A 12,977-nucleotide genomic window follows, 5' to 3' on the forward strand; every position below is an offset into this window, starting at 1 on the left:
GCTTGAGCCACTGTACCTGGTCCCCATGTAATTCTTAATTCTAAAGACCAAAAATCATTATTGGCAATATTCAAAGCTTTTCAGTTAGGCATAACCAAGGATACTAACATCTAAGAAATGTAAAATCTAGACACACACAAAAAATCAAAACTAAGGTTTTTGAAGTATCTATACCCAGCACCCTGAGCTTTTACAGTGACAAATTATAGAAATCAAGCATTATGGCCAGGCTCAGTGGCTCAGCCTGCAACCCCAGTACTGTGGGAGGCTGAGGTGAGTGAATTGCCTGAACCTGCAGTTCGAGACCAGCTGGGCAACTTGTCTCTACAATAAATCAAAAATTAGCCGGGCATGGTAGTACACGCCTGTGGTTCCAGTTACTTAGAAAGCTGAGGTAGAAAGATCACTGAAGCTCCCCTGGTTGATGCTGGGGTGACCGTGAACATGCCACTGCACTCCAGCTTGGGCGACAAAGTAAGACTCTAACTCAAAAAAAAAAGAAAAGAAAAAAAAAAGAAATCAAGCATTATAATTCCTCTCAAATGCAATTACAATTAAAAACTGGAACATTTTACCAATCCTAACTTAAGATACTGAATCTGAGAAGTAGCCTCCAAAACAGTTTTGTTATTCTTTTGAAATCATAAAAGGTGGAAAGCATATATCTTAATAAGAAAAAGAAATGGTTGGTATATTGATACAGAAAGATAAGAGAACAAAAAGGGAAAGAATTTCACATTATTTTTAAATACTAGCAGGATACAGCATTTAGATAATATGCTTCCTACCATATATGAAGAAAAACTAAGAAAATAAACTTCACATGTAATCTGTTAGATCCAAAGGGTTATCTGTATCTGCCCCTTAAAATCCATAAATTCTGGGTATGTTCAATTGTTCTTAAGAATAATGAAAAATAGCAACAATCCTAAAAAATAGTCATTTCTTTTCCTCTATTAAATAGTTTTTTAAAGTTATACAGGGAGAGAGATTAAGAGAGGTAGGTCCAAGGAGAAACATGAAAAGAGGTGGGGAGTGGGGGAAGGCTGGGGTGAGCAGCCAGGAATGCAGATGAGTGTGGCAAGTGAGGTATCTTACCTGGAATCATTAATATCTAGCCTTCCTAACACTGCATGTCGTCAACACTAAGTTAACATTGGAGGCCCTTGATAGCCACATCTAGATAGTGGGCACGAACCCCCTCAAACTTATTTCCATATTTATGAAAAACCACTGCCTCAAGACGGATAGCCACATGTCAACAATAGAGTTGCATGCAAGTTAGTAGGCTCACAAGGACTTGGGGGACTATGCTCCCTCCTACTCCTACAGTGTTGCCAACAATGTGGCACACACAGTTCCTTCACCACCACAGTAATCAGAACCTCCACAGTAGCTAAACTTGACCTTTCTGTATATATCCTGACATTTCTTCTTTTTCATTTAGCCACCTCATATGTATCTACCCAAGTACAGATAAAACTTCTTACTCCTAAAGAATTATGTCCCAAAAGATGGCATTCACTAATTCCAAAGAATAATGTCACTCTATAATTTTTTCTTTTGCCCACTTCTGAAGATCTCATTAAGACACAGTATGCTTAGGAATAAAAGACATAAAAACTTCTGCTATCAAAGGGGGAAATGTTTATAGGGGTTGTAGTATTAATTTTTAAGCCTGGCTTTATGTTTCATGTTTGTAAAATCTTAGGGAACAGTCGAACGTAGAGAGACAATTAAACTCCTTGTGACATTTAATTCTCCTCCCCTCCCAATACACATCCCATTTAATGCATTTTTTTCAGAACGAAGTCCTTCCACAGTACATGTACATACCTCAATAAGCTCATCTCTTTGCCGAAGGCTTTCTTTGAGTTCGTCCATCTTATGCTGCAGCACACTACACATGTGTTTCTGCCTTTCTAACTCCTATTATTAAACAAACAATATTATTTACACAGGTCATGACACACAACAAATCTGAACATATACAATATGATCCAGAGGCTAAGTATGTTCTCCTGAAACATGCCCAAATTGCTCATTCATGATAACTTACAAAAAGTAACAGATTATAAAATTAACATAAAATTCAATAACTTTCATAGATACAAATAAAAGTTAAAGAAGAAATAATAAATACTATCTCAAAATAAAATCAAATACACACATGTAAACTTATGATATATCAAAAATTTATATGAGGAAAATTATACAAAAATATTTCCAAAAGACAGAGAAGAAGGATTGCAATAGAAAGGCATATCATCTTCTTGTATTAAAATGTTTCAACATTTTAAAAAAGGTCCTGTTGCTAAGCCTGTAATCCCTTGCTTTGCGAGGCCGAGGTGAGTGAATTGCCTGAGCCTGCGAGTTTAAGACCCACCTGGGCAACTAGGAGAGACCTCATCTCTACAACAAATCAAAAAAATTAACCAGGCATGGTAGCGCATGCCTGTAGTTCCAGCTACTTGGAAGGCTGAGGTGGAAGGATCGCCGGAGCCCAGTGGGTGGAGGCTGCGGTGGCTGGGAGCGGCCACTGCACTGCAGTCTGGGCGACTGAGTGAGACTCCAACTCAAAAAAAAAAAAAAAAGGCCAGTCCTCCCTAAATTAATCTATACATTTAATGCAGTACAAATAAAAATTCCATCAGGTTTTTTTCTCATCAGAGCAAGACAAGCTGACTATGAAGATTATTTGAGAAATGGAAAAAAATACAAGAAAAAGAAAGTCAGAAAAAACACACTGAAAAGAAGAAAGCTAGCTTTCCTAGATATTAAAACATATTGTAAATCCCCTACAATTAAAACAATGTTGTAATGGCACATGGATATAGACGAATGGAGAACAGAAAATTCAAAACATTCAATTACATATATAAATATAGTAAAAACAACAACAGGAAGAGGATCTCAAGTCAATGAGAAGAAAGATTTGTAAAAAACAGTGTTGGGATAACTAAATATCCATTTGGAAAAACATTAAATTGGAACCATACCTCACACCATACACCAGAACAAAATCCAAATGGATCAAGAAGTGTACACCAGAAAAGAAGGTGGGAAGTGGAAAGGGGAAGAGGGAAGGGAAGGCAAGAGAAGGGAGAACAAACTACATGGGGACTAAAAGAAAAGTAATCATGGAGTGGACAAACTTTACTAAAAAATGACTAAAAATCAACAAGCAATAAGGAGAAAGGTGAAATTTAAAACTTTTAAATGGCAAAAGATCTGACAAGCAAAGTAAAAGACAAATGATAAACTGCAAAAAATGAAAAAATTATAGCTTATATCAGAGAAAAAAGATTTATATCTCCCCACACAGAGAATCTCTAAAACTAGAAAGAAAAAAAATTAGCTGTATAGAAAGACAGTTTAGAAATGGATAGAAAAAGACATGGAAACAGCTCTGAATGTGAAAAGATGTTCACACTAAGAAAAATGAAAACAAAAACCATATCTAAAACCATGTGTCATCAAACAGTAAGAAAAGTTTAAAAACTTGACAACATATTCTAATTAAGAACTCTGGGGAAGGAAATAGGCCCTCTCACACATTCTGGTGAGAATACAAAATGGTATGATGCTTACTAAGGAGAATTTGGCAGTATCTTGAAAAAAGAACATATCTTTTGCCCTAGTAATCTTACTCTTATAACTGTTCATCACAGATGCACTGGCAAAACCACAAGAACATCTATGTAGTATGTTATTTTTGCAGTACTATTTTTAACAACAAAACACTGCAAACAATTTGAATGTCTATTAATAGGCAACTGATAGAATAAAGTGTAGTACATCCATACAATGGAATAACTATACAGAAGGAAAAAAAAATAAGGAAGATTTCTCTATACTACATTCATAAAGTGATAAAATCAAGGTGTAGAACAGCTTTATAGCATGCTACCGTTTTCTAAGAAGGGACAGTTACAAATACATTTCTTTGTATACATATTTTGAATGATTTTATAAATAGATATATATATCTTTTTAGATAAAAATCGCTATCTAATATATCTTCTTGGATTAAAAAAATAAATCATTAAATTAAAAACCTCCCTAAAGGAAGGAGGAAACAGGAATGAAGAGAAAGATAAAACAAGGTAACTTCTTCAAATATATTTTCTAGTTGATTTGACTCAAGACATGTGACTACTTTATATAATTGTAAAATTACAGGTTCTGCCTGTAATCCCAGCACTTTGGGAGGCTGAGGCGAGTGGACTGCCTGAGCCCACAAGTTCAAGATGAGCCCGGGCAACTTGGTGAGAACTCATCTCTACAATATATAAAAAAATTAGCCAGGTGTGGTAGCGCGTGCCTGTAGTTCCGGCTACTTGGAAGGCTGAGGCGGAGGATCGCCAGAGCCCAGCAAGTCGTTGCTGGGTTGGTGGTGAGAGTGCCACTGCACCCCAGCCTGGGCAAGGGAGTGAGACTCCAATTCAAAAAGCAAACAAACAAAAAAACAGTTCCTAGTGGAAGCAACTCAAGTGGATATCAATGGATGAATAGATAAAATTTAGCATATATACAGTGCACTATTATTCAGCTTTACAAAGGAGGGGACTTTTGTCACATGCTACAACATGGATTTAGCTGTAATGATATTATACTAAGTAAAGTAAGCCAGTCACAAAAAGACAAATTATTATATGATTCTACTTATATGAGGTACATATAGTAGTCAAATTCATAGAGACAGACAGTACAATGGTAGCTGCCAAGGGATGGGGTAAGCAGAAATGGGGAATTATTCAATTGGTATAGAGTTTTATTTTGGCAAGATGAAAAAATTCTGGAGATCTAATACATAAAATGTGAACATACTTAATGCTACTGAACTATACACCTTAAAATGGTTAAGATGATACATTTAATGGTGTGTGTATTTTTTTTACAACAATTAAAAATGAAAAAATTTGGCCAAGCATGGTGGCTCATGACTATAATCTTAGCACTTTGGGAGTCCAGGGCAGGAGGATTACCTGAGCCCAGGAGTTTGAGACTGCCTGGGAAACATGGCGAGACTTCATCTCTACAAAAAATAAACAAACTAGCCACGTGTGGTGGTGCATGCCTGTAGTCCCTGCTACTCAGGAAGGTGAAATGGAAGGATTGCCTGAGCCCAGGAGGTCAAGGCTGCAGTGACCCATGAATATATCACTGCACTCCAGCCTGAGCAACAGAGTGAGACTCAGACTCAACAAAAAAAAAAAAGAAAAAGTTTAAAAAGTAATTTTTAAATATTGAAAATAAAATACAGTGAACCTAACTATATACCCAGTTAGTAACATGAGCACAGAGACGAAACTATCTCAAGTAACTTCTAAAAACAATAGTTTAGCTATACATAGTCCAGTGGTAAAAATTACAGTCAAACAAAACAAAACAAAAAATAAATAGCTTTTAGATCATATTGTTGGTGTTAACATTGGTATTGCTATTCTAGGGAATGTGGGATAAAGTAATGAGAATGGAATATAACATAATTACTATCATCCCCAGTGACTCTGAGAACTAGAAATTGTAGTGTGGGAAAAAGCATATACAAATGTGAGACAGAAGAGTTTAAGTAAAAACCTTAGAGTTCTGAATATGAACTGGAACTATCAGTGTGAACTCATATTTTGTCATTAAAAACCACAAAAAACTCCACATACATACTTCGCATATATATCCAATGAAAGGCCTATAAACAGTGACCAATCTTGTGGCAGTGAGCACCCCTAGCACCCATACTGCTCGACTAAAAGAGAATTAGGGCTCCTATGGACAAATGGTTGATTCCAGGTGTTGGGTAGAAAATGTAAAAGATGAGACTGAACCGTCTTCTTCTGCCAGAAAGCAAAGAAGGTATAAAAAATAATGAGACAAATCAAAAGTACTTGGGAATCAACCTAAAGAGGTTCATATTAGCAAAGGTAGAACAATTTGAGCATCACAAAGAACAAAAGCTGAAATGCACTGAAAACACCAAAGGCTTGAATTCATGACTTCATAATGATATTTTAAAAGGAAAAGCAATTGGTCACTAAGTGAAGACACTAAACACTAAAAAGAAAAAGCAATTGGTGAAGACACTAAACACTAAAAAGGAAAAGCAATTGGTCACTAAGTGAAGACACTAAACTAATTTCTTTCTTTGAAAACTCATAAATAAAGGCAATGAATCAAGCTTTCATCTTGCCTTTCCTATGTAAACTATCTCATCTGAGTAATAAAGCAATGAAGAAGTTTCTCTTTAAAATGAACTTAAGCTAATAAATGGGGCATAGGGAAAGCAAAAAGATAACCCATAGAAAGGGAGAAAATATTTGCAAATCATATATCTGATAAATACTCATAACTAGAATATACATACAACCCTTACAACTCAATAATAAAACAATACAACTTAAAAATGGGCAAAAAGACCAGGCATGTTGACTCACCCCATAATCCCAAGGCAGAAGGACTGCTTGAGTTCAGGAGTTCAAGACCAGCCTAGTCAACATAGGGAGCCCACACCTCTACAAAAAGTAAAAAAACTAGCCAGGTATGGTGGCACACTCCAGTAGTACCAGATGCTCAGGAGGCTGAGGCAGGATTGCCTGAGCCCAGGAGTTAGAGGCTGCAGTGAGCCGTAATCCTGCCACTGCACTCCAGTCTGATCAACAGTGAAACCCCGACTCCAAAAAAAAAAAAAAAAAGAGGTGGAAGGGAAGGATCTGAATAGACATTTTTCCAAAAAAAGATGTACAAATAGCCATTAAGTTCATAGAATATGCTTGAAATGATTAGTCAGTCACCAGAGAAATGTAAATCAAAACCATACCCATTAGGATTACTAGAATTAAAAGGTCAGAAAAGTGCTGATGAAGATGTGGAGAAATAAGAACTCACACTGCTGGTGGGAATGTAAAATGGTACAAACACTTTGAAAAACAGTCTGGCATTATTCAAATGGTTAAACACAGCGTTACCACACGAACCAGCAATTCCACTCCCAAGTACACATATATTTAAGAGAAAGAAAAATATATGTCCACACACAAAAAAATGCACACAAATGTTTACAGCAGCGTTATTCATAACAGCCAAAAAGCGGAAACAATCCAAATGTCCATCAATACACAAATGAATAAACAAAATGCAGCATAACCATACAGTAAAATATTGACAAGCCATAAAAAGAAATGAAGTACTGATCTATGATACAACATGGATGAACCTTGAAAACATTATGCTAAGTGAAAGAAGCTAGGTACAAAAGGTTATGCATTATGGAACTCCATGCATATTCAAGTCCAAAATAGGGAACTCTATAGAGACAGAAAGGACATCAGTGGTTACTTAGGGCTGAGGGGGTTGGGGGATAAAAAATGGCAGTTGAAGGATATTCGATTTCTTTTTGAGGTGAAAAATATCTAAAAGTGACTACGATAATAGTTACACATATATGTGCATGTACTAATAATAAACCACTTCCTTTGAATTGTACACTTTAAGTGGATGAACTGTATGGTATGTGAATTATATCTCAATAAAACAGTTTAGAAGTAATAAAACAGGATTAAATAATTAAATTAGTAATGATAAAATCAGAATATCCCAATTCTGCAACCCCTAAGCATCCAGCTATAGCATCACAAAGAGACAGCCATGCATATGGCCTCTTGAAAGAAGATAACTGTGTCACCTATGAAGTAGACTTTCCAAAACAGCTGAAGATACAGAGAAAAAGAGTATGATAAAGACACCCTGGGGACAAAAACAGCAATATGTGTAAGGTTGGGAAACTTAAGACAAGCAACCCAGTTTCTTCAACACATAAAGTGAAAGAAGAAAAAAAGATCCAGGGGAACCTATAAATGAAAAGAGACTTAAAAGATATATTGACTAGTTCCCAGGTGTGAAATTTATCTGAATCCTGATTTTTTTTAAGTATAATAAAGAAAACTCATTTACGATATTTTGAAGCTACTGATTGGGTATGTAATATGAATTACTGATAATTTTTCAAGTGTGAAATGATTTCTTGAATATGCTTTTAAAAAGAGAGACCATATTGTCTAGAAAACCATATCAAGGTGGGGAGCAGTGGCTCACACCTATAATGCTAGTACTTTGGAAGGCAGGGGTGAAAGGACTGCCTGAGACCAGGGGTTCAAGACCAGTTTGGGCAACTTGGCAAGACCTCATCTCTACAATAAATCAAAATAAAATCAGCCATGTATGGTGGTGTGTACCTGTGTTTCCAGCCACTTGGAAGGCTGAGGTGGAAGGATTACTTGAACCCAGCAGTTCAAGGCTGCAGTGGCCATGAACATGCCACTGTACCATAGTGACACAGAGTGAGACTCTGACTCAAAACAAAAACAAAATTCAAAATTTGTATTAAAATATGAAATGCGCAGAACTTGCTTCAAATATAGGAGAAGAGGGAAGCAGATAGGGCAAAATTGACTGTGGGTTGATGGTGGTTTGGGGCAAGTGATGGGGTCACAGTAGGGTTCATTATGTTCCTCTGTCTACATTTGTGTACATTTAAAACCCAAAATAAAACATTTTAAAAAATATTAAACTAATTCCCGATTAAAATAAAAAGCTGTTAAGAAGAGAATAATATACTTACATTCCCAGTTAGACATTGTCCCTAATGTAGGCATAGAGACAATGTTTAAAGTATAGTTATAGGCTGAGTGCAGTGCCTTATGCCTATAATCCCAGCACTTTGGCCCAGCCAGGCAGGAAGACTGCTTGAGGCCAGGAGCTGGAAATCAGCCTGGACAACATAGTGAGAATCCTTTTTACAAAAAATTTAAAAATTAGGGTGCAGTGTCCCAGCCACATGAGAAGCTGAGGTGGGAAGATCACTTAATCCCAGGAGGTCAAGATTGCAGTGAGCTATGATCACACCACTGCACTCCAGTCTGTTTCTAAAAAAACAGAAAACAACAACAGCAACAACAACAAAAAAGTTATTACAATTCCAGAAGGACACACAAAAGACATTTTAAAAGTTTTTATTAATACTGTAAAATTACTGTTGTTACTGAATGGTCCTCCTCTACTCTATCTACTACTATAATGAAATACAAAGAGTGCTTGATCTGTTTGTGTATTTCTGAATATGAGCATTGTACTGCACCAGGCAGTATCTGTTTAGTATAAGAGAGCTCAGGGTAAAAGTATGTTAGAAAAAGCTATTATCACAAAGTCTTCTGCATCATGGTACATGAAGCAGATTTCCAAGGTATTTTTTTTTTTTTAAGTTTACAGATGTTAAAAGGCCTAACATCTTGGATCTATAAGGAACTCAAACGTGCTGAAAAGAAAAAAACAAACAACCCTATTACAAAGTGGGCAAAAGATATGAACAGACACTTCTCAAAAGAAGACATACAAGTGGCCAACAAACACATGAAGAAATGTTCAACCTCACTAATCATCAAGGAGATGCAAATTAAAACTACACTGAGATACCACCTAACTCCAGTCAGAATGGCCATCATCAATAACTCAAAAAATAACAGATGCTGGAAAGGATGTGGTGAAAAGGGAACACTTCTACACTGTTCGTGGGAGTGTAAACTGTACAACCTCTGTGGAAAGCAGTGTGGCGATTCCTAAAAATTCTAAAAATTGACCTCCCATATGACCCTGCAATCCCCCTCCTGGGAATATAACCTGAAGAACTCAAATCACTCTATAAAAAAGATACCTGCACACATATGTTTATCACAGCATTGTTCACAATAGCAAGAAACTGGAACCAACCATGCTGTCCATCAAAAGAGGACGGGATTAGGAAAATGTGGTACATATATATGATGGAATACTACGCAGCCATAAAAAAGAACTAGATGGATGGAACTAGAGTCTATAATACTGAGTGATCTCTCACAGAAAAAAAGATCTGAGTATCACATGTTCTCACTCATAAGTGGACCTTGAACATCTATCGTAATACTATAAGAAAAGGATTGACAGTGGCGGGAAATCATGGGGGAGGACAGGGAGGGGAAGGGTGGTGGGATTAACAGTAGTCAATATCTGTCTGGGGATGGGGGGACACCCCTTATCAGCAAGGGTGCCTGAACGATGCATATTTGTATACGTAACCCTTAACTGTACCCCACAATTTTAAAATAAAAAATATGTTTAAAAAAAATTGGAAAGAAAAAGGTTAAGAAAAAAACTGAAGGGGGGGTGTGGGAGGGGGGAGAAAAAAAACACACATACTATTTTTGTTATTTTTGAAAATGATGGCTGGAAAAATTAAGTTGGTTAAAGTAGCTTATCATAGAGGTTCCTTAATTTTTAAAAGTGCTCAAGGACATTTGAGAAGATAGAAAGATAATTCATTTTAGTACGGGCCATTAAATACTTAGCATGAGATTATCCTCTAATTTGCTAGAAGTAAGGAGCCAGAAACAGATATGAAAAGCATGTGGGATGGTTTTTCTTTTTGAGAAAGTTGTCCACGGCTGGTCTTTCTGCCATGAATCTTCCTTTTTCCTTCTCTTCTCACTAATAAACTTTGTTTTAAAACTTTGCTGGCCGCTCTGAAATTTATTTTAGGGTTGAGTCAAAGAACCCTACCTGGTATCAGCTCCACTCATGCAAAATAAAGTCTGCAGGAGTTCACTCACTGTAACATGAAAGTAAGAAAGGAAAGTAAGGAAAGTAAGGAAGGAAGGAAGGAAGGAAGAGAGAGAAAGGAAGAAAGAAAGAAAGAAACTGGCCCCTTAGAGGTTATAAACAGCTTCTCCCCTTTATTCTGTGCAAATTCAGATTGTGTTTCTAACAATGTATTAACATGTTTCCTAAGTTATTTTCTGGATTTTTAATATTAGCAATGTAGTAGCGACCCATTTCTGGCAGTATATCCATTTGTCTGCTTCTTGAACTGATATCAATACTTTAAAACGTCTAAAACAATAAGCTTTTAAAAGAACCCAATTTGTTTTCTGCAGTTGTAAAAGAGCAAATCTGGACCTTGAACAGTGACTTTTATCTCATCTGTACATTTTAACACTGAAGTTTATAAATCCCTAAAGAAAACATCTTTCAATTTCTGACCCATGTCCCCAAACTGCTGTTTCAAAATAACTGGTTACAGATTTCTATTCAATTATTTTATAAAAAATGGGTTATCTTGAATCGCTTAGAAGAAAAAATGAACCATCTTACTGAGCATCTTTGGAGCTTTGTGAAAGTTCTAGCCACTTATAACAGGAAGAAATAAGTAATTCACTGTAATTGTCCCAATTAAGAGATAGAAAATAAAGATAAAACTTGAGTTGTATTCTATCTTCAAAAACCTAAAAGAGAACATAAACTTTTCTTTAAGAAAAAAAAAAAAAAGAAGGCCAGGCACTGTGGCTCACACCTGTAATCCCAAAACTTTGGGAGGCTGAGGTGGGAAGATTATTTGGGGCCAGGAATTCAAGACCAGCAGGACAACAAACTAAGATCTCGTCCCTACAAAAAGTAGTAAAATTAGCTGGGTGTGGTGGTAAGCACCTATAGTCCCAGCTACTTGGGAGGCTGAGGCAGCAGGATTGCAATGAGCCATAATCATGCCACTGTACTCCAGCCTAGGCAACAGAGTAAAAACACTGTCTCTATCAGTCAATCAATAATAAACAAATAAATAATAATCAATCGGGGCCTCATATCTTATGGTATTCTGTCAATTCTGTAGCCCATTCAGTTTCAACTGAAAGAACATTCCTCCCAAGAAAGTACACTGCAATTGTTCATTAACCTCATCAATTTTTAAATGGTAGACTTTTTTTTCGAGTTGGAGCCTCACTATGTCACCCAGGCTGGGGTACAGTGGCATGCTCACGGCCACCCTAGCATCGACCTGCTGGTTTCCGGTGATCCTTCCACCTCAGCCTTCCAAGTAGCTGGAACTACAGGTGCGTGCTACCAAGCCCAGATAATTTTTTATTCATTGTAGAGATGGGGTCTTGCCAAGTTTCCCGGCTGGTCTCGAACTTGCAGACTCAGGCAATCCATGCACATAGGCCTCCCATAGTGCTGGGATTACAGGCTGATTAAATGGCACTTTTATTTTCTGCCTCAAGAAAATAATATGATACAACATAAGCAATTACCTTTGATTTTTCTTCATTTTCTCTATAAAATTCTGCCATCTGTTCCTCCTGTTCTTCAATAACATCCTTGAGTGTGTCTACCTGATAGATCAAATTGTTCTTCTCGTTGTCTAACTGGGCATTGGAAACCATGGCTTTCTTATATTTTTCTTCCACTTCAGACAAAGATTCCTAAATGAGAGATAAAGTCATTAATCAGTCTGATATCTAAAATATGTTCACTGTATATATTTAATATAACAGGAAACTGTAGCATTGGCACAAACACATAAAGATGCATTTTCACAAAGTACAAGCTGGGGAAATTCTTGTTTAGTAACATGCACATAAAACAAGAACACGATAATTAGCCAATAATGCCTTTCTAAGAACGATATGTGATCTCTGCTCCCCAAGAAAACAAAATCAAGCAGCCACAAAGCCTCTGAAAGATGAAAAGGAGTGCAGACAACATATATTTGGAAGAGTCATAAAGCAGAGTCACCATTATTTTCAAAACTGTTACTTTTTTATTTATTTATTTTATTTTAAAGATGTGGAGTACAATTCAGGATTAGGTATATAAGTGGACATCACACAGGTAAAGTTTGGGCCTCCCTTTGGTCCCCACATTGCCTGGTTTCAGATCAGGTACGCTTTTTGATGTTATGTGACCCCACCCCCAACCCCAGCAGTATCCCACTACTGCCAAACCCTTTCTTATAATAGAAATGTTACTCTTGTAAGTTTTAACAACTGATGTTCAGAATGCAGTGATACAAAAGAATACAATCTTTCTTTACACAATGAATTTCACACTCACTTGAATTTTGTCACTTCCTGGACATTTGTTCTCAGTACTTTCATGTTCTGCCCATTAATGCCAAT

At 36.6% G+C, this 12,977-nt stretch overlaps 1 protein-coding gene across 7 annotated transcripts in view; it reads right to left on the bottom strand.

Annotated features, from left to right (window-relative positions):
• Positions 1-12,977, bottom strand: part of LRRFIP2 (LRR binding FLII interacting protein 2) — a 129,592-nt gene that overhangs the window by 21,281 nt on the left and 95,334 nt on the right. For all 7 annotated transcript variants that reach the window (XM_008061264.2, XM_021714052.1, XM_008061265.2 and 4 more), the window contains 2 exons: positions 12,111-12,281; positions 1,837-1,929 (listed from right to left, as the gene is read on the bottom strand). In XM_008061264.2, coding sequence (XP_008059455.1) covers positions 1,837-1,929; positions 12,111-12,281 — 264 coding nt within the window. The remainder of the gene's footprint in view (positions 1-1,836; positions 1,930-12,110; positions 12,282-12,977) is intronic.

The sequence above is a fragment of the Carlito syrichta genome, unplaced genomic scaffold (assembly GCF_000164805.1).
Source record: "Carlito syrichta isolate Samal-C Ts95f unplaced genomic scaffold, Tarsius_syrichta-2.0.1 Scaffold305170, whole genome shotgun sequence".
Taxonomy (NCBI): Eukaryota; Metazoa; Chordata; class Mammalia; order Primates; family Tarsiidae; genus Carlito; species Carlito syrichta.